The sequence below is a fragment of the Astatotilapia calliptera genome, chromosome 16 (genome assembly GCF_900246225.1).
Source record: "Astatotilapia calliptera chromosome 16, fAstCal1.2, whole genome shotgun sequence".
Taxonomy (NCBI): Eukaryota; Metazoa; Chordata; class Actinopteri; order Cichliformes; family Cichlidae; genus Astatotilapia; species Astatotilapia calliptera.
Genome location: NC_039317.1, coordinates 30872296 through 30894838, shown reverse-complemented (window position 1 = coordinate 30894838; position 22543 = coordinate 30872296). Strand labels below are relative to the sequence as shown.

Below are 22543 nucleotides of genomic sequence, written 5' to 3'. Positions count from 1 at the left end.
CATGTTAAGGCAGATTAGGCAATTGTGTTACTGTTAAAGTAAGATTTACAGTCACAGCGACAAAGAGGCTGATTGACACAAAGGCCAGGGCAGCGTGCCAGGCAACAGATGAGCTCACTGTTGAAACAGGGATTTCCACATTTCCATGTCAGTTTGGCCAAAGTCAAAAACAAGAGCAGGGGGCACACGGGGCACTCACACACCAAATCATACACCAACATATAAGGATAGAGACACATGCCAGGCTTTGGCTTAGACAAAACAATGTATGTGATTTATCACACACACACACACACACACACACACACACACACACACACACACACACACACACACACACACACACAAACACACACACACACACACACACACACACCACCTGACTGTTGTAAACAATAGTAGCCTTCACAGATATTTTTCAAATGCAGCCAGGCTTGTTCAATGTAGAATGGGTGGCAGTCACACGAAAACACCACACACACACATACACACTGCAACTCTACCTCTATATTGTCAACTGGGCTAGGCCCTCACGGTTACCATAGCAGCCTGGCCCCTCCCTCCTTCCCTGCAGGGGAGGTGTTTTGAAAGTTCACGGCGTGTTTGTGCGTGTGTGGGGTGCAGAGAGAAAGAGGCAAAGGGGCGTGGAGGCCGAGAAAAGTGCAGGAATTAGTTTACACCTCTCTCCAGTTGCAACAAGTGGCAGCAGCAGCAGCAGCATCCGAGAGTCTGCAAAACTTTCCCGTGTGCCTCTAAGACACGCAGTCACTGCGGGACACACGACCACCCGTGAGCCATGGAAGAAGAAGCGCCCCACGCCGAGCCCAGCAGCAGCGCCTCTGGCAGCACCCACACCATCCCGCAGCCCGAGGGCAGCCCCCAGCCCGAGAGCAGCCAGCAGTCCGAGAACCCGGAGCTCCTCATCCCGAGCTTCTGCCCGGCGTCCTCCCCGCCCACCTCGTCCTCTCCGACCCCGACCCCGACCGGTACCCTCTCCAGGTTCGGCTTTAAAATGCCAACCAGCCCGGGCGCGGTCGCCCCTGGGAGCCCGGTGGACCGCGGACAGGTGAGCGCAATAACGGTGGTGGCGCTGCTGGACAAGCTGGTAAACATGATGGAGGCGGTGCAGGACAACCAGCAGCGGATGGAGCAGCGGCAGGCCGACCTGGAGAACGCGGTGCAGAGCGTGCAGGGCGACGTGACCCGCTTGACCAAGAACCACCTCACCACCGCCTTAAACGTGGACAAGCTGCTGGAGCGCTCTCGCAAAACCAGCGGGCACTTGAAGGAAGTGAGGGTGCGCCTGGACAAGCAGGCGGTGCAGGTGAAGAAGCTGGAGAACAACCACAGCCACCTGCTGAAGAGGAACCACTTCAAAGTGCTCATCTTCCAGGTAAGGGAAGCACAAAGAAACACTAACGTTGTGTCCAAGACGCACAGACAGCATTCCAGCCAGAATAAACGCCCCTTTGTGCTAATTTTAAAGGTGCAGTCCCCCGAGTTTTTATATGAAGCTCGTTTTATTCACAAACTCTAAGTCCAAGTCTGTAAACGCAGCCAGACAGTTAATTTAGTTGCATGAGCTGGAATACTGCACACTCTGAAAATGTAACGCTGGTGGCGTTATAGTGACGTCAGCACGGTCCCTTCACCTGGGTTTAAAACAGTATCTGAAGCAGAGCAAAATATGGCGTTACAAACAGAGACATGATCAGGCAGGGAGACGTAGCACTAAACGCATCATGAATTCAGCAACAACAAAGATGGTTTGGAAGGAAAATGTCAAAAGGAGGGGAAAAAATCATTTTTATAACCTTTATTTTGGGGTAAAGTCGGCAGATTTCTAAGCACTATTTATCAGATTTGACAAATTTGTGGTTCCTATGCGTGCCATTTTTATGACCTGGTAATATTCCAAAATAACTGCCCAAACAAGTGTCTGGATGCATTTCAAGATGGCGGCAGAGTGGTGAGACCTGCTCCTAGAAGGAAAACGGAGGGAAAAAATGAGAACATCTTCAGTGTAACTCGAGTAACCTTTTAAATTGTTTAAAACTCAGTGTTCAATGGTTGGACTACTGCTTTAAGGTAGATGAGTGAACTTGTGTGTGTTGGCTTTATTTGCATTTACATTTGACTGCAGTTTTGGGTGTGTTTGGTTGTGTGCACACTCGCCATGTGCCTGGTTGGCACTGACACGTGACGAGTCGTAAGTGATTTGCGACATTTTCATTTTCAGCTCTGCAAAACTTGCGGAGCAGGCTTTTAAACAAACACGTGTGCACATTAAAAGAAGTCTGAGCGAAAAACCAACGCAAAATATAATCAGATTATTTATGAGTTGAGGCCCTTTCGAGTACATTTGAGTCCTGTTTGTGAGGAGAAGGGTGTGTCTGGGAATGGAGCTGCACAGGATAATAGAGGAGGGCTCAGAATCTAACTTTAAGTGGATCTGTTTACACCCCACAGTCATAATTCAGAGAGACAAGTGGTTTCTTTGGATGGATTTCCCACTTTTACTGCCATATCACACCTGTACTCAGGCAAGGAAAAAAAGTTCTCCACTTTCTGTAATTCCAGGAGATGGTTTCGAGTGAAAACTATGACTAATGGTTCTTCACCTAAACCGTCCCTCACTTATCAAGGAACATTAAAAGAACTGAAAATTGTTTTCCATACATTGTTGCGCCGACTGATGATTGCCGCGTGGCTGTGGGAGTCTTCGTGCATGGTTTTTCACGTGTGCGTGGGTACCTGTGAGCATGTGTGTACTAGTTTGTGCCCAGGTAGTGAAAAGGGGGGGGTGGTGGGAGGGGGCACTGTTGACACAGCCAGAGCCTCGGCAAGCTTTTAACCGCTGTTGTTATCTGGTTTCCCAGGTACTGAGGCTCTGTTGTTCAAACGCAGCAGGTGCCAAGATCGTTTAGTATGTATGTGCTAGAAGGGAGTGACTTGTTGCTTTGGAGATAATGAGAGTGGACAGTGCTGCTGGCTTTCGATGCACCGTCAAATTGCATGTGCTCGAGTTTCTCTCACCTAAGCAGCATATAAATGAGCACGAGTAGAGTTTCTGTTGTTATTTTGGGTTCTGCTTAAAATGTTCCTTCATTTTCCCCCCAATTTCACGTCAGGCTAAGAGGTGGAGTGTTTGCAGATGGGTGTAGAAAGACTAGGAATGACCTTAAGGGCGTGTGTGCAAAACATGTGCATTCTTGCAACTTGCCCAGTGGATGTCATGCTGATATGTTGGGTCAGGTGTATACAGCTCCAGAGCTTGTAAATGACACTCAGAGTGCCCCCAGGGGAGTGGGTAGTAAAAGAAGTTAAATGCAGCCCTTCTTCCTTCACCTGTTTTGACTCTTCCATCGCTTTACACCTCTCCTAATCTCTCTTATTTGGTACCAGTAGGTCCATATTTTCTCCATCTAGTGCTGTACTCTGTTTTTTGTCTGGTATCTTTTTATCTGCTCTGTTTCACTCCCGGTTTCTGTTTTTTAAACTAAATCCACCTTTTTTTTCCCCTTCTCTCTCTCTGGTCAAACCACCTGTCCTGGTTCCCTGAAACTTCGCTAAAGCACATGCCACACGTCTCACGCTGCTCTTTGATATTTTGCCGCCCACACTAGAGCCAAACTTTCTTCTATTCACCTCCCTGCTCTGCAGAATTGATCCAAAACCCTGTACGTGCTAGATGAGGCGGAAACACAGAGGGCTGTTGGTTAAATGCCCTCAGTTGCACGGAGCAGGGGTCCCATACTAGCTTTGGCCGCGGTCGGTCAGAAATGGCAGCGATTTCTGCTGCATTCCTGCGCATAACGAGGACTAACGAGGTCTTAATTACTGCTGCTTGGGCTTTGTTTGTTTTGTGCATCAGTGCTTTTCCTGTCTCCGCACCGCCCTCCCATCTCCAGGCCTTTTGTTGCTGTGTGCGCACACACATGCACACACGCAAAACAGACAGTTCCAAGTCATCAGAGATTCCGCTGTGTACAGTGTCAAGACTGTTTTGGTAATTTCTCTTTGGAGAGGTAAAACGTTGGATCGCAAAAATTTCTTTTCCTATTATTCGTCACATAGGCGCGCTTCAAAGGCTCATTACCTGAGGGGTCTTGGAGATCTTATAGCTTATCTGAATTTGCATCTCTGTGGCACGCTACATGAAACGCGCTGTATTTGGAATTTAATTTGCTGCGACAGAAAAGTCATTTATTCTAAGTAGATCATAACGCTCCCATCTGTGTTTATTTCACTGTGGAATAGCCTTGCAACAACCACGTCAACCTCTGTGGCAAATTGAATTTGAGCGGCGTGAGGGTTTTATTTGTTCTGTCACTTTGCATGTGTGCAGAGCTTTGCTGTATATTTAGCAGCGAGAGTACAGCTGTGCTTCTTTCCTCGAAGGGATGGGAAAGGGGATGTTCGGCGATTGTCTGGGTTTGCAGGATCGCTAATCGCAGAGAGCCAGTGGGAGCAACAGAAGCCCCGTCTCTCACACCGTCACACTTACATGACCTATCAAAGAACCTTCATATCGCTCTGCGAGGAAAGACAAACAGGCTCTCAGGCCAGAATAAACACACTTACTGTGTTTTGCTGCTGTCAACTGGACAAAACGTTCATGTAGTTATATTCACTCTTTTCGCATCGGCTAGAAACCTCTTTACCACCTTTTACCATTTGATTGATTGGTTTAGAGTTTGTCATTTTCATTTTGTTTGCTTTGCTACCGGTTGATTTGGAGCCTTTATACAGCGACACAAGGTTGTGACTTAATCTCAGCTTTCCAAACAGGAAGAAAAGGTTGTTTTCTTTTGCTTTGTTATTCTCTAAAAGGGAGGAAAAACGGGTAACGTTCCAAGCCCTGCACTGTAACTGTACTGGTAGTTCAAAGAAGCTGAATGAGCAGGGTTGGAAAAAAATCAAAACGGTAGTAGTTGTAGTGCACAACTTTAAACTCTTATTCAAGTCCCAAATTGTATATTCAAGTGAACTGTGACACAACAGACAAGAAAAAACCTTCAAGCTGAACTCAGGGTGGCTCTCTTATTAGCTTTCCTTATAAAATCTGTTTTCTAACAAGAGTAATTAGATATTTGAGTGCAACTGGAGTACGTATTGTGTATGTTCACAGTATTTTTACAGGTTGGAGCAGGAAGCTGTCTGCAGGCTACAGTCGAGGTTTGTTGTATGTCTCCCTCTTTGACGTGGTCGATCTCACCACGTTATGGCTGAAAGCCGTGCTAGCTGTTTCAGTGCATTCAGACCTGCTGTGCATACATGCCGCAGATGTTGAATACAGCAAAGGTGTAGTTAAAGTGAGTAACTAGTTACGTTACTTTATGCAGCCATGGGTAAAGACAAAATCATCTACAGTGCAGGGAAAGGAGGTTGAAGTAATATTTGGCTTTCTTAGCAACTAATAGTGTAAGTTCAGAACTTTTTGTCAGATTGAAGATGGAACCGCAAACGTTCAGTCACAAGATGAGTCCACATCTCGGAAGATCCAAGTGATGACATTTTTTGTCCTTTTAGTTTTATTAAGGCCTCAGTCAGGTAGCCCTGTAGACCCCCGTCACACCCCGGGCACAAGTGTATTCTCTGATCGTTTGCCGATTGGTCACAAAGAATGTGCTGGACCTTGTGCTACAACCAACGTGCAACTTTTACTTTGAAGACAAATGTTGTTACTTTTTCACATTTCAGTTTTAGTGCCTCTTACCAAGTAGTTTGAGTGTTTGCAGATAAATAAGCTTCTTCCATGCAAACTACTGACCACCACATCACTCTGCTTGCAACCCACCAATGCAGCACCATACACCTCTTTGCAACCAGTTTCATGCTAGTAACTACTAGCAACCACTCGCATTCCCTAGGAACAGGTGGTTGCCAGATGATCATCAGCACATCTGTAGGCCTTTGTGACTGAGGCCTAAAGTTAACCATTTGCAAACCTGCATTAATGTTTTATTCTGAATCGTACTTGGTTGAGGAATGGGGCTTAAATAGCTGTTGGATGTATTGCGTCCATTGTTTGGCTTAGTTCTCAACCAGTTTTCCGGTTTATCCTTTAACTGTACTTTTTTTAATATTAAACCCAACACAATGACTCTGTATGGCTGATTAGTATAACTATCATGAGTTTTGCTGAATAATTATGGTTAATTATTGTAATTACATACACACGTTTCTTGTGCTTTCATAGAATCACTTTAATAAAAAGGCTCGTCAGAAGCTCACTAATACTGAGGATTGTGCTTCTTTGCTTGGCTCACCAGCAGAATATCTGAAGCTATTTACGGAGATGATGGCTGTAATCTAATGTTACACAATACACAAGTAACTATACAATACATCTTCTCCAAATTGCTCCATTAGTGACTTTATTAGTAATGTTATACATGTACAATGATGATAAAGGGCAATAAAGAGCTATTCTGTTCTATTGTATAATACATGCTCATACTCAACAGTAAGCGAGTAACACTGCAACTCAAGCTGAGCACAAGTTTAATTTAAAATCAAAGTCTTATTTTCCCATTTCTTTAAGCAACAGGTGGGTGTGGTGGCTTTGCAGTTGTGGAAAAGTTACTTTAAACAGAACTGATTTTAAATGTGACTGACAGATAAGATCTGTTATCATGTTCCAGTTCAACAGATAGGAAATGGATTAATAAAGCTCATGACTCAAATTACATGTGTGCGTTTTTTTGCCTCTTACGAATCAACATGTGATAATGCATTTTGCACAAAATGTAGATTTTTGGCTACATTTGGCTGTAAATTGAATTAGACCACATGTACAATGCTGACATTTCTAGATAGGAATCATGTGATCACGAGTATGACTTGTGTCCTCTACAGTGAGATTTTTTTTTTCTGTTAGGAATATTTTTAGAAAGTGCTGTTTGAAGCAAGACTCTAAAGAGTAAAACTGGTCTCAGTGATAATAGTCTCAAATGGGTGTGCAGCCTTTAAGGCGTGCTTTCTAGTTGAATAATGAACTATGTTTACAGCATGGGTTCTCGCTTTGTTATCATTCTTTCTTTTCCTTTGGGGTTCATTCCTCAGATAATCCTCTGGCTTTTTCCTGACAGCAAAAAATAAAAATGGCAGAACTGCGAGTAAGGGATAAATATAGAGTGAAAAATGATAGGAAGTCAGAAAAAAAGGCAAAGTGAATACGTGGCCTGCAATTGTCAGTTAATGATAGTATAAGAACGAGTGTGGAGATTATACAGAAGTTTGTAAATGAGCAAACCCCATGCATCAGAATGGGGATCTATTACCTTAAGTGCTTACTTTTATTCCTGATGTAACATTCAGGTTTGACGAGTCGGCTCAACAGTTTCAGCCTCTGAGGCAAAGGCAAGTTTGCAACCGCAGAATGTTTGAGTAAAATAGCATCTGTAACAGCTTTAATAACGCAGAAAAGAGGTGGTAACATTAGAGCCTGGATGGGTATCTGCAACTGACTGATACTGTATGACTGATAATCTGGTCTGACTGTTTAATTTATGATATTTTTGCAGTAAAGTCATGCTTGCAGACATACAACAAAGGTAGTAGTCTCTCAGTGTATTGCATGATGCAATGCACGTCTTTATTTGGGAAGCGCCGGGAGCATTTTCCATGATATCTCAGATTATTAATAAGGTAATGAAGCTCAGTGTTTCCACCACCGTGGATTTAGAAGGGTGCCCCATCTTCCCAGTTGGACATCCCTCCAGGAAACTGAAGGCAAAAAAGTGGATTGTGTGCACTTCTTGAATTTCTGTGCGGTGTACAGTTTCACTAGTTTTTGTGCTCTTGGTTTCAGTGTGTATATGTCAGTTTCATGATATGCTCTGTTACAAGATGCCCATCACCTTCTATCATGTCCATGTAGAGCAAAGGAGAGACCACTGAAGTGAGGAGGAAGTTACTGGAGTTGAAACTGCCTTATAATCTCACTGCTAGTGCAGCAAAAGCTTCTCAGCAACTGCTGATCAGTGTAAAACATGGAAAGACTGAAGCTCTTCTACTTAATCGAATTAAAAGGGAGGGGGAAAAAACTAAATACAAAAGAAACGGAACATTTTGGTTTGTTAATAATGTGCACTTATTTAATTTATATGGCTGGCTGCCAAAGCTGCCACTTGTGTCCTCTGCTCTCTGTTTCACAATGTGTGTAAAGCCCCACCCTGCCCACACATTGAACTAAGTACAGACTAAGGGTAATGCCACCTTTTTGACAGGTTTTGACATGTCACTATATGTCAGCAAAAACGTGTGTGTGATGACATTACTGTAGATTTATTTATTTTTTCCAAGAGTAGCTTTGCTTCCATTGCAAATCCATTGCAAATCCAATAATTGAGTTCAGGAAAGCGCTTGTAGCGTTATTCCTAGTAGGCCTTTGAGGGGTAAAGAGTCGTTTGCCGTTTCTGACTTTTGTGATCTGTCTAATCCCTTCTTTTAGGCCTCTACATTCATGCCCGGAAGAGAGACAACAATAACTATTTTGTTCTCATTCCTCTGCTCTTAAACGGAATGTGAAAATTTGACATGTTAGCATTCCTGTCTGTACTGCGGACTCATGTGCCCTTTAACCTTTGTATGGAGTAAACATTGTGACAAATAGAGAGCCTTATCAAAAATGCTCCCACAGCCCTTATCAAACAATGGTTTTGATACACACGCACACACACAATGAGCTTTGTGTGAAGAAGGATCTTGAGAGATTCGAACAAAAAAGCAAAGGGGGGTTAACACAAGAGTGCAAACTAGTGAAGATATTATTTAGCACTCTGCATCATTCTCTGTTGGGTAGATTGTGCTAAACTTTGGGATCTGGTTGATGCAGAGGAAGTACAATAAGCGACAAGGCTCCAGAGATCAAGTCAATAATGGGTTTGTATAATGGATACGAGGCCATAGGTGAATTAATTAGGACTGGAGAGCTTATGTGACAGAATATGAAGCGCATCAGCAGCCAAAGTGCACTCACGGTTGTCCTGTAAATAATAGGTTGTGTCAACAGGTTTCCTCAACATCATCATTTATGTCAACAGCAATAATGGCAGCTTCTCTAGACTGCCACAGCTTCCATTCTGCCAGCACGTAAGCATGACATCGTGGCTCAATTGGTTATTGTATTGTGCAATTACACAAGCTCGCAGGCCCAGTAAACATGCTGTTTTCTTTTGGTGAGGCAGATATGGGAGGGGTGCAAATGCAAAAGAATGCTCCGAGTTGTTTGCAAAGCTCTGTGGGTATTATGCCAAGGGGCAGGATTCAAAATTGGAGCAAAGTCGTTGATGAGATTTTTTTTTTCTTCTGTTTTTATGATCATGTTTGTCATAATTGATACATATTTGGAATGACGGGCTACAATACAGTCCTTGTTTCTACATTCAGAAGTGAATGTGTAGAGCACAGTGGTATTTTATCAGGTCTCTTGGTAAAATTACAGTCAGAATAGTAGAATTCAATTTCCTTTTCTTCATTTCCTTCCTGTGTCCACAGATGGCTCTTCATTCACACTGGGTTGGAGGGTAGACGGGATGTGAGGTTTTGGAAAAAGCTGGGTAGGGGTGAAAGTGACTGCAAATGTGCGCAATCATGTGAGTTCCAGGTGGACTTGACACTGCTATTGTTCTGGGAATCGACGAGCATGGCTGTGGTGTAATGGACAGTGGTATTGTACAGATAGTGAGGATTGGCAAATTTTGAAACAGTGGGAAGATGGAAATCTTTCACAACTTTGTATTTGACCTTTTGTTTTGACTGTCGAAAAAGGGGGTAAAAAATCTCTGTATCTGGAGCTGTCCATTCTGTGCGAGCAGCACAGAGTCATTCCGCTCTCTCGTCTGTTTATTCTTTTTAAAATAAACTTCCAGATTTCCTCATTCTAAAATTACAAGAGTAACAGAGATTTCTGTGTGAGTGGTGGTGATGCTGTGCCCTCTCATTGCTGCTGTTCCCAGGAGGCCACCTGACTAACTATACCAGCACACCTGCTCCAGCCTCACCTGGTGGAACCCCGTTCAGCTGAAGAGCCAGAAAAACACACATTTAATTGCTGTGTGCTTTGGTGTCCTGATTATTTTCTTTCCGTGAGCTATTAATGGTGAAGTTTGCCAATAAGGTCTAAACAGAAACTCCAGTTGAGGTTCATGTGAATGTCGAGAAAGCCAAAGACTGGATTTGTCCTCTGAGGTCCATCCTGTGCTTTCTGAATATGTGAACGGATGTTTGTATTCACGTGCACGCATATGTAAACTAAGAGGAGAGAAGAGATACAAAAGAAACAGTATAGGATGTCATGGTGCATGCGGTGTAAACATGAAGTCACTCATCCAGTAATGCGAGCCCAGTTCACTTCTTTCACTCAGTTGCAACTCTGCCTTTCCCCACCCTGATCTCTTTATCTGAGTACAGCAAGTGACTCTTGAAGCTTAGCAACATGTTGCATGCTTGCAATTAGATTGTAACTCTACCCTCCAACTTGTCCTGTCACCATTGCTACTTTTGTTAAAAAACATGTCCCAGGAAAAACCGTATTGTTTGGTAGCATGGGTGACATGTTAATGAATTAATACAACCTTTCAAAGAGCAGTGAATTATCAAACATTGCATATAGAGGGCCTCTGTGGATGCCTGTTCAGTTGTCTCTGGTGGTGAATTAAGAGTTGAATTAAGAAAAACTCCTTCTAATCCACTCCTTGATAACAAAATGTATTGAGTCCTGCTTTTTGACTGGGCAGTTAAAACCTAGCTGCCTTGATAGAGGTAACAAAGACAAAATCAAAATGATGTTTCTTCTTTCATTTGGCTCTAATGCAAAACAGCAGAGATGTGGAGAGCTCTGAACCCAATCTTTTCAACTTTCTGAGTAGAAATAGGCAGCTGACAGAGGGAGGGGAAGAAACATGAGCTTTAGGTACTGGTAATGTGTTATCTTCACTGCACCTACTTTGATGTCTCTTCAGCTTCTCTAGGACTTGAGGTTGACTTCAATAGTGAGTCAACATGCTTACCTTACTTACTTACCCTTGGCATTTAACCCTGTTTGTGCTATTGGTGCCCTTTGACATATTTTAATGTAATCAGGGAGTCTGTGCTTCAGTTTTGTTGACTGACGTGCAGAATTTTATTCTTAATCTACTACTAGTTTTAAGTCTAGGCTGCACTAATAATAGTGTAAATCTGTAAATACAGAGTCAATAAAACAATCGATGACATAATGGATAATTCTGTCTTTAGCTCATCTAGCCAAAATACCAATGAGCTCATGTCATAGCAAAGTATCTAGTAATCTGTCCACAGTTCACAAGAATATCTATTCTTTCTACACTTGTACAAAGTGATCACCTAATGGATCATCCAAAATGTGCCCAAGGTCACAGTTGTTGTTTTATAGGCAATATTCCGTGAATTACTATGGTGTGTGGTGTTCATGTCTGTGGAGGAGCTGTCTGAAAACAAGACTGAAAGGAAGGAGGGGAAAAAACATAAGCAGTATGGGAAGGTATGAGAGAAAAACGTGTCTCGGCATGTTCTTTTCCCGTTCATCCCGCGTAGGCGCGGCCCCAAGTCGTAGAAGGGTGGTGAAAATCCTGTAGTGCATTGTGGCATCGTGTAGGCTAAAAGGCTGCTCGTAATTTGACATAAACAAATGTGTGGTCAACAATACGAAGAAAAAAATGTGTTCATGTGCATATATTCAGTCAATGAAATAATTATCTTGACAGGCCTACATGCAACAGTTACATGGGCTCTTGAACTACATTATATAATTATTAGTACAAGATATCTTTGAAGTGTGTGCCCTGTAATGTACAGTAAACTGCCTGTCACACTAAATTAACTTTGTTTTGTGGTTGCTTCCAAATATATTTTAATTATAATGGTTGGCGTCCTACATGGCTGCACACAAACACTCAAACACACATGCTGTATCGCATTCTCGGGGGCTAATGAGCGATTGCTTAGATGGTGCATTAATTAAGAGGGTTCCCAAGAGCCCTGTACCAGAATGCAAGGTCCACACACACACAGGACACTCATGGGTCAAATGGTATTTAGGGAAATTTTGTTTGTTGCTTGCTTGCTAACACTGTTGGGAGCTAATCTGAGGGCAAGCTAATATCACACTATTTTAATATACTTGGGCAGCCAAACAAACCAAAGTTATATCTCAAATTTCATCTCTGGTAGCTCTTATGAGGTACTTCATTACATACATCCATTAATCTGCATTTGAATGCTGGTGTCTAATAAGCGAGTCACATGGCAGCAACTTGGCTCCTGTAGACATGGTCAAGATGACCTGATGAAATTCAGACTGAACAGAATGGGGAAAGAGAGATGATTTTAATCACGTTAAATGCGCCATGGTTATTGGTTGGTCTGAGTATTTCAGAAACTGCTGATTTGCTGGGATTTTCTCATACACCCATCTGCAGAATTTCTGGAGACTGGTCCAAAAAGACAAAGATTTCACTGAGCTTCTCTGAGCAAAATGCTTTGTTGATGTCAGACTTAAGAAGAGAGTGTCCAAGCTGCTTTGAGCTGATAGGAAGGCAGCAGTAACTCAAAACAACCATTCACTACAACCAAGGTATGCGGACGAGGATCTCTAAACGCGCAACACGTCAAATCTTGAAGCAGATGGGCTACAACGACAGAAAACCACACTAGATGCAGACTAGAGGCTACAGTTTGCACGAGCTCACCAAAACTGGACAACAGAAGATTGTAAAAACATTGCCTGGTCTGATTAGTCTTGATTTCTGCTGCGACATTCAGATGGTAAGGTCAGGCCTCTTAGTACAAACTGATCATCTAAATGCCACAGGCTGTTGCTGACTTGAGGAATCTCTGAGGAATGTTTCAGCACCTTGTTGAATCTGTGCCAAAAAGATTTGAGGCGGTTTTAAAAGGAGGTCCAACCCAGTGCTAGTGGTGCAAGTAAAGAAGTTGCTAGTGAGTGTAAATCCACCCAACTTTCTGCTTTTATTCCCATCTATATTCACAAAGTTTTCTAAATAACATGTAGGGCCTAAAATGTAGACGGTAGTTTCTGATTCACGAAGTAATAAAAAGATCCTTTCTTTAAAAGCTACTTCACCCTTATGTGCTGACAAATTGTCCCACAAATCCCAGGTTAAAATTATTACATTAGAAGCACTACAAGCATGTTTATAGCCTGGCACAAACACTGGATTGTCCTCCATAGGTAGTTTACCCCTTCATAACAACTTTAGTTGTTTTAGATTAAGCAATCGCACTGGTTACCCTGTTGTTCTCTATAGAGAGTCCCATAAATATAGCGCAATGTACATCTCTTGGATTTAAAGCCATCTCCATACATTTTGAGCAATGCATGTCTCAGTTAATAACAGTGTTACTGAACAAACTCTTGTAGATTTAGTCACAGGTGGGCTCAGAACTCAGTCTCTGTGTTTAATTTGCCTCCCACACACACTTCAGCACCCACACTGATTACCCCAAACATGTTTGAGCCAAATCACAAAGTCTGTGACGTGCCCAGACTGGTGCAGAGGTGTCAAGATTGAATCTTTAGAAACCTTAACTGCACAGAACAATCAGGGAAGATTAGTGTTTATTACCAGGAAATGCTCCACTGGGGGTCAGGAGAGGCCATATTGGCTCTGATTTTTTTGCTAATCACAGCTGGTCAGATTTTAGATGGGTGCTTAACCCTTAAGAAATCTCATACATCATGCTGATTAAAACTGCCCAACTCAATCTGAAGTGTACACACACGAACAGAGGAGATAAGCACAAAGCCTGGAGCACCATCATCTTCCTAGAAGTGAGATTTCTGGCATTTCTCTGTAATCTCTAATGTGTTTGGATTTTTTTTTTTTTTTTTTTTTTTTAAGCTGTCACCCTCAGAGCTCCTGGCTATTCTGATTTGTGTCTGCATGAACATGTTTCTGTGGCGGTCCTGCAGTGTCAGACCAGCACCAAAATAGGGCATTCAGATTCTGCCCATTCACGAACAACAATGAAGTGCCACAGAGAACAAAACTGAAAGGGAGAGATTACAGTTAAACCAACTGAGAGGCAGCGGGTAACCAGAGCTGTTCCCCAAGGTGCCACTCTTTGTCTTTTTTTGGGGGGATTTCAAGCCCAAAATCCAGAGTGCATCACAGTTCCCAATTTGTAGGACAGATGGCAACCCTCATTTGTTTTTGAGGGCACTTTTGGGCTGATATTGTTTTTTAAAGAAACGTTTTGGGTTGCATTGAAAGAATTCTTCTATTAAAATGTAATTTTTAAAATTACAGCATTACATATCGATAAGTAACTGGTTAGTTGCGTGATGAAAAGTAAACACCCAAGTGCATTTTTCTTGCACAGGTTGGTTACACAGCCAGCAGGTTATCTACTCTACTGTATATTTAACTCTGAGTCTACTGACTTTACCCCATTGCATAGTAAGTTGATATTTGTAGCATTTTCTGCACCACATAACCAGCGTCAAGCTTGTTATTTTCCTCAGAGTGACACCTTACTTGCAAATAATTACTAGCATTTAAAAAGTAACTATAACTATTATGTAGAATAACAGTGTTTTGTGAAGGGTTACACCTAACACTGGTTGGTGGTGAATAAAGACTTTCTACATTCTCAGATCATGATTTCTTTGAGATTTTGTATTTCTTATAAACATCCCAGAAAGAAATTTCATGAGGTGTAATTTCTTTAGAAATTGCCATATGATTTCTGGAAGCTGTTGTAACTGGCTTGCACTTCTGAAATGAATCTGCTTTATCAACTTTACTCTGTCTATATTGCATTTTATATTCTGAAGCTGTAAAACATGCATTGTTCTTTTCCTTCACCTTAAAAAATGTGTCCCTGGGTTTTCTGGGTGTTGTGCTTTATATAACATGCTGACAGATTTATTGGCTTGGCACACCTCAACTGCGAATCACAGCTGCATGTTTCAGATGAAGCTGGAGATATCAGGCATCTGCAAGGTGGTTAAAAACAGGAGGGCATTACTTACCATTTCACAAAAGCTTTACATAAGTTGTAGTTTAGGTGCTCGGAAAAGCTACGGCAGCAGAACATAGCCTGTCTTCATTTTTTCGGAATGTACAGTTCAGGTGAACACTGCTATATCGTTGACCGGCCGCTATCTGCCTATTCCTAAAGAAGTTGTCATCTACCGATGACAGAGATTGATGCTTATCTGCTATGGCATGACAGATAAACAGCTGAAAGAATTCACTAAGGCTTCATGAAATTCACTTTCCTTCCCACAAAGGATGCAATAAATGACAGCAGAGCATGAATACGTTTAGAAATGGGCCATATACATTTTAAACATTGGGAAATTACGAGCATGCGGCAAATGGTGTGTTTTGGAGTATTTCAGATTTCATGTCACCCAGTTTGGTTGAGTTTGTGCAGAAGATCAGACGAATTCAGAAATGACATTGAAAATGTGAGGATGTTTTCTTGCAAATAAAGAGTTAAATCTTTTGCATACAAACACTGCAATCACAGTAATTTATATTGTTGCAACTGATTGGGCTTTTTAACTAAGGCAAAATTTATTTATATCATGACTCATTTTATAATTATTATCATTTTGCATCTTTTTTATGCATCAACAAAAGGGCTACAGAATTGTACAGAATGGGGCACGTTTTAGGCATTTCAAAGACCTTGTTGTTGGCCTTGTTCCAGTGTGGTTGGCCCAGTCCACTCCAAGAAAGATGCATGGTGGCATTCAACAACAAACCATCCTGATGCTTTAAGCGTTCTCATAATACCCAAGAGCATTCTTTAAAGTGTAGTCATATTTGAATGAAGACTCTTTCTTACGTGCAAGATGCAAAGAAAAAGCTAGTGGTTTCATTTTTTATGATAATATGAGTGGTATTTGGCAGTGGGCAATGTTCAAGAAGCTCAGAAGAGGAACTGCAACACAAATACTTGACTGACAGTCTTGTCTTTTTATTGAGTCACCCTAGTTGCAATAAAAAAAGATTTGTCAAGGTCTCCTCGGGCCCTTTTTTTTTTGTTTTTTCTTTCTTTTGGAAAAGAAATGACCAAAACCGACAAAGACTAGAAAGAGATCTTTATTGTATTTAATATTGTAAGTTTTTTTTTTTTTTTCTAGCCAGAGTTTTATTTTTGGCTTAGTTCAGCTTTACTTTTAGTCAGCTATAAAGGTTAATGGCACCTTTACTGGTTATTATAACTGATATATGTAGATGTTAAAGATCTCAAAAATGTGCTCCTCCACTATTGATCTGTGACCTCACATTACAGTGACAGATTTCCCACAAAGTTCACATATTCAAAGAAATCGATCAACTTAATGTACACGTAATTGCGTCCTTTGAGCAGAACGTGGGAGGGGCTTCATGTGGCTGAAATTACCATATAAGGAACATCCACTCTGACATCATACAGATTGAGGAGCAGAAAAGGGTGTCTTAAAATATGTTCAGAACACTCTGAAACCTGAGGGTTTGGCTCAGAGGGTGTGTGTGTGTGTGTGTGTGTGTGCGTGTGTGCGCGCGCGTGCGTGCGTGCGTGCGTGTGTGTGCGTGTGTCACAAAATAAAGAAAAGCACTCAAAACCATAATGGGTCTGCTTCAAGAAATTATAGAAGTTAATTTAGTCAGTCAGCTCATACATCATGTGTTATGGACTGTAAAGCATTAAAATGCATTTCAAACTTCACACTGTGCTACATTAAATTAGCTCAAAGATGAGAATACAGTGGCGATATTTAGGCTCTTCCAGGGAGGGTTTGTTTATGAGCATTTCAAATGTGTAGTGGGGTATGTCAACCACTGAAGCTTCACCTTCACTCTGCACTCACTCCTGGGTGTGAAAGGATAGGGGCAGGGGTTGGGGGGCACTGAGGCTCATAAATCCCCAGTGGAGGAGAACATTGGCTGTGTATGTGTGTGATAGCATGTTTGTGCACAGATGGGTGGGGACGAAGTCAAACGGAGGCGGGGGAGCTCATAGAAAAAGAGAGTTGAACAAAATGAATGTCTGCATATGGAAACGATTGCTTCTTATTTTACCGGGTTAGTGGTTATCGGTATGTTTATGGATGGGGAGGTCGGCGGTATAAAAGACAGTATGAAGTGTTTGACTGCTGCAAAGAAACAGGTGGAATTCCTCAGGCACCTTGAGGAGAAAATCTGGGAGGCATGCAGAGACTCGTTTCTTCAGTCCTCAGCAGGCTGAGAATATTAAACACAGACGTCAGTTTCCGATGAATCAGAAACAACTGTGCTTAACCAAAAAGTACACAGTAATGTGTGCTTGAAAGTGCAGTTTGAAGCACACCTTCTGTACTTAAATTGTCAGGATGTAGACTGTGGTAGCAATCATCAGTAGATTTAAGTATAAACCAGCCATAGCCAATCCAGACAGCATTAGCGCATTGCTTGTCAGACTTGCCCTTGTTCATAGTTTTCTTTTACTCATCAAAATGATTGCCCTCTTGATAAACTTCTTTCTATCCTTCTGTTTCTCCACCAGGAAGACAATGAGATCCCTACCACTGTGTCAGTCAAGGACTCCCTCAAGACCCCACAACCAAGCCAGTATGATGCAGAATCCACCCGGCCTGCTCCATCTGTTACAGGCTCCACTGATGGCATCCATACCCAAGATGAGGTCCTCCAGAACGTTAACCTGTCCTCCGACGATGAGCTTCCAACACACGAGGAACAAGATAGTCTGGATTGTGAAGGTTTAGGGGCCACTTCCGTATTTTATGAGAGAAGGTCTGACAGGTTCAAACGGTCCAGCCTGAAAAAGGTCGACAGCCTCAAGAAGGCCTTCTCACGCCAGAGCATCGAAAAAAAGATGAGCCAGATCACCACCAAGATTGTGCCACCAGAGAAACGTGAGAAGATCAAGAAGAGCTTCACCCCTAACCACCCCAAGAGCCCAACTGCCAAGAGCTCCTCTTTTAAGGTGTCTCCCATGACCTTCAATGTCAAGAAGGTCAGAGACGGGGAGTCTCCTTCACAAGATGTGCCCAAGTCTATAGGAGGAGCCCACGTAGAGATTCCTCCTTTGGGAAGCATGGATGCCAAGCTCAACCGGGCAGAAGTGCATACCCATGAGGGGGTTGTGGAGGAGATGCTAAGCCCTTCCAGCCCAGAAAGCTTGAAGGCAGAGTTCAATGGAAAAGCATCAAGTGAGATTAATGGTGATCATGTTGCTGGTCTGGCACTTCCAGAGCAAGATGATCTTGGTGTGGATGATGAAGAGGATGAAGAAGAAGAAGAAAAAAAAGAGGAACAGAAAACTCCTGTTGAGACGGCAGCAGATACCCAGATTACCGCAGCGGCAGTTGCTCTGGAGCAAGTTTCTTAATCTGATTGAATTTTGATCACAAGCTCTAGTTGCCCGTTTATTCTTTTCTTTCTCCGATTGCTGAGCACACAGCAGGCACAAATTATCCCTCCACCGCAAACTGTCTCATGTTCTCGTCTTTAGCACCTATTTACACTAGAAATGTCCTCTCGACCTCTCGAGGTAGTCCACCCCCAAACCTTTCCCACAACACTACCTTTAATTATCACCAGAAAAGTCTAAAAACCCTGATGTGGTCAGCAACCCCGGACAGTACTTGTTGTGAAGAGTTCAGATTGAAGCTTCTAGTGCAACTGCTCCATGAACTCTGTAGTTAAGTTGTCCAAATAAGGCAACGTTGCAGAATTTACTCTCTTCAGCTGGTGCCTACCACTTCAATAGGTGCACATCTCCTGGGCACGGGACCAAATACCTCCCTCCTGCTGTGTTTGTCTGCTCCTGGCCCGCTCTTCCTCACTGACAGATAGCTTCTTTTGTTCTTTGTGTTTTTGTGAAAAATAGTAAATCTTTGCCAACCGTGGTTCTGCCCGAAGCCTGGTGAGGCAGTGTGTTGCCAGGTTGTGCAATAGTTGGAATGGGACTTTTCAGCATTTTTTAGTGAAAAGGTCTTGGGGTGGGTTTTTTTTTGTTTGTTTTGTTTTTTTTAAGTAGTGGACTAGAGCTTGTTCACTGAAATCTTAGGCCTATGCTGACCTGATGTAGACTAACAGGTGGTTGTGTCTTGCCTCTTGTCCTTCACTTCGGGTTTTACGCATTGCATATAGTCCCATAGTGAGATCCACTTTCGTCATTCCTAACAATTTAAACATTGACTATCTGAAACACTATTTGAATTACATACTGCTGCCATTTGACTTCTAACAATTATCTGTTGCATCACATAGAAATGAAATGTAATAGATACATTTTAAAACCCTCAGAACATCCTTAAAAAATTGTGGTTATTATGGTTGAATTAAGTTTGAGTTCAGTCACGCTGATGCAAATAAAGCATACGACTGCAGTATAGAAGCTGCTTGAAATGTAGAAGACATCGTTTTAATACTGAGATACTAAGTGTCTCTTTTGGAGAAATGATTATATTTTTCTATGTGAGGCACACTGCTATGCGATAACTGCCTTCAGTACATAAATTAAATGTATCTGTGAGATTTCTGTCATTATGTGATACTTGGGTGATTCTAAAGTGTTTGTCTTGAAGGCGTTCCTAACTTTCATGGTGAAATGTTTACTGGGATTCATATGTTTAAAATGTAAACACTGTTTCATCACTAAAGCCCGTCTGTCTTGTTGCTGCACAGACATTCACCTGCAGTGTCTTTATCATGCACCAGCTGGTATAAGGAACTGCTCCCCAGTAGGCTTGGATTACTATGCTTTTTGTATATAAGAGTGATAGTAAACCATGCCGGAAATTCCGTGGAGTTTTTAATTTTTTGAAATTAACTCCATGAGACATTTTAAAGGAGGTGCAAACATCAACTTTGTGTTTGAAAGTCATTCCTTCAAGTTCCTGTAAAGTGACCCTTCTCTTGTTGCTCTTCCTTGGAGCTTTTCCCAAGCTGTCCAATGCCATGACTTCCTAAAAATAATTTAGCAAGCCCAACCAAGTGCAGTGGATCCAGAGAGGTCACAGAAGTGGATAAAGGCAGAAGGCAGCATTCCTAGGTTTGACGGATGACTCTTTCTCAGCCCATTTTTCATGCCCTTGGCCTCCTTATTGGGAGTGCAGAGAGAGGAACAGCGTACGTGGAGCCACAGGTATTATGCCCCAGCAGAGGCTCCTGGGCATGAGCTCATAGTGGAGGGTGAGGTGAGATGTCTAGGATAGAACTTGAGCTGTTGGGAAAGATGCTAAAGTTGCCTTTGAGCAACAGTATGTGCATCTTAGTAGGATTGTGTTTAAACTGTGGGAACCAGATGTGTTACACTGCTTCTGATTGAAGTGAGTAATAATGCTTTAGTCTTAAGTCAAAAAATAAAATCTAAACTATACATTAAAGATCAATTTATTAAAAGTGTGGACACATTCCTAATTATAATAATAGTTGAGCTTAAGATTATCATTCAGGTGACTCGCTTCATATATGTGCCACATTTTAAAAATAAAAACAAATTTTAAAAAAAGAAGTTCTTACACTTGTATTCAGTCAGTATGTTTTATGCAGGAACATATGTATTGTTTTAGCTTCATTTGTGGAAAATCAATGGGAATATTTAACATGGGAAATGAACAGCAATATAAAAAATCTTATGTATACATCAGATATCAGATTAAATAGAGAATTTACTACAGCAAAGCTGTATAGACTGTGTTGTATGTTTACACCACGTGGGGGAAAACCTACTATCCACTGTTGAAATACAACTAAACAAATAAAGTATGTTAATTGTTAAATATGCTGTTTAACTATTGTTGTTACTATGTTTAAGCAGTAATCTAAGGGTATTCATGGCTCTGTTTTTATAAATGGCCTCTGCAGCTTGCTTGCATTTCAGAGCTTTTTTTTTTTTTTTTTTTTTTTTTTCCGTCAAAACGGTTTGTAGGTTGAAGTAAAAGTAAAGAATTTTATCTTTCACTAAAATTCAAAGCCAAATAACAGTCCCTGCAAACACAGCACATTTTGGTATTACAGTATTTGGAGAAAAAGAAAGTGCTTTGTGTGTTACAGCAATACTCTGCACGTTTATTGAATAAGATCTGTTAAGAATAAATGCGTAAAGCAATTTGATATGTATCCTTTTGAACAACTTGAGTGTGTTTAACCTTTGCTTTTCATTTACATTTTTCATATAAATCACCCAAGATGAAAATGGATTGAACACTAGGTGTATGTGTACTTTCTGCTTATTCATGCAAATGTGCTACTTGGTGATATCTGGTCTGCTAAAAAATAAATGTATACAATGTGTATTTGTTCAAAAGTCTTCTTTTCGTTCTTTGCATTGTTAAATCTACGAGTTATGAGGACCACGGTGTGCTACACACTTTGAGCACTGTCAGGTAGTGATCTTGTGTTTAACATAATCTTTGTTTTTGCTTCTTAGCCGGCTGACTTAGATAACCACTTAAACCAAAGAAGTTTCCTTCATGGCAGAAGATTACTCATCACTTGAGGGCTTAAATGTGCTCCCCTCACCAATCTTGTAAACATGCTGACCTTTCCTTTGCAGACTTTAGTATTGTATACATTAATAAACATTTTATAACACTGAAATTGTTTTGTTTGTTTTCTTTTAATCTATGTTAAGGTTAAACACGATAATGGTGTAGATCTTACATAGAGGTAGGTAAAGATTATCTATTGTGCTTTTCCTTGTTTTTCTGTCAAACTTGTGTGAATGCACATATAAAATACGACTATAGTTGTAAATAATGAGGTATGCAGTGTGTACAAGTAATCCTTGCTCTTAGATCTGTATGAGGTCATTAAAAGCAAGTATTCCTAAATGTTTATAGATAGCTCAGGCTTAAAGTTGCTTTTCAAACCACCTGGAGATGGCCATTCAGAAGCAAGCTACCCTTTTCAGCGAGAGAATGTATTAAGGGCCTCCATATGACCCAGTATAAGATGAATATGCATTATTGTGAAATGTGAATCCTACAAAGCTAGTAGAGTCCTAGTAGTAAGTCTCCTTTAATTCAATACCTTTGACCTAAAATTGCGTAGAAAACATGTAGGCTAGTTAAGCTTGTTGCTGACAGGGCTGTATGGTTGTTTAGTTTTGTCATAGGGCTGGAATCTAGTACACTTTAGAGCAGGCAGGGCTGTGTATCACCCATATCTGAAAGGAGTGGCGAGGTTACTCAACCCTTATTTACACAGTGTGGATTCATGATACAGAGATTAGATCAGATTATTCATTCTCATTCTATATAAACAACAAAATCCAGGTTGGTTGTGGTTTAATGTTGCGCAGCACCTTAGACCAACCTTAACCCCCGATCCCTAGCACTAACTATTGACTTTATATATTAACCATTGACTTTATATACACTAGCACTGAGTAGCAAGATCAGTAATCAGATACTGTAGAAATACAAATTTCCATTAATTTGGATTGCACAGTAACATAAAATCACATTATTCCTTTAACACAGTTTAATCCAATTAAAACGGAGACTAACCAAAATGTTCTGTAGAAGCGATTCGCAATAAAAACCCTT

General features: G+C 41.5%; 1 protein-coding gene across 1 annotated transcript; it reads left to right on the top strand.

Annotated features, from left to right (window-relative positions):
* Positions 1–373: 373 nt before the first annotated feature.
* On the top strand, positions 374–20773 carry cavin2a (caveolae associated protein 2a). Its single transcript, XM_026145050.1, has 2 exons — positions 374–1393; positions 17530–20773. The coding sequence occupies exons 1-2, from the start codon at positions 797–799 to the stop codon at positions 18373–18375; spliced, it is 1443 nt and encodes a 480-aa protein (XP_026000835.1). The 5' UTR covers positions 374–796; the 3' UTR covers positions 18376–20773.
* The last annotated feature ends 1770 nt before the right edge of the window (positions 20774–22543 follow it).

Excerpts from the sequence above, each read along its gene's own strand:
- cavin2a (XM_026145050.1), top strand. The coding sequence starts at position 797 with ATGGAAGAAGAAGCGCCCCACGCCGAGCCCAGCAGCAGCGCCTCTGGC. Across the intron at positions 1,394-17,529 it reads TCAAAGTGCTCATCTTCCAG|GAAGACAATGAGATCCCTAC; the intron begins GTAAGGGAAGCA and ends TTTCTCCACCAG.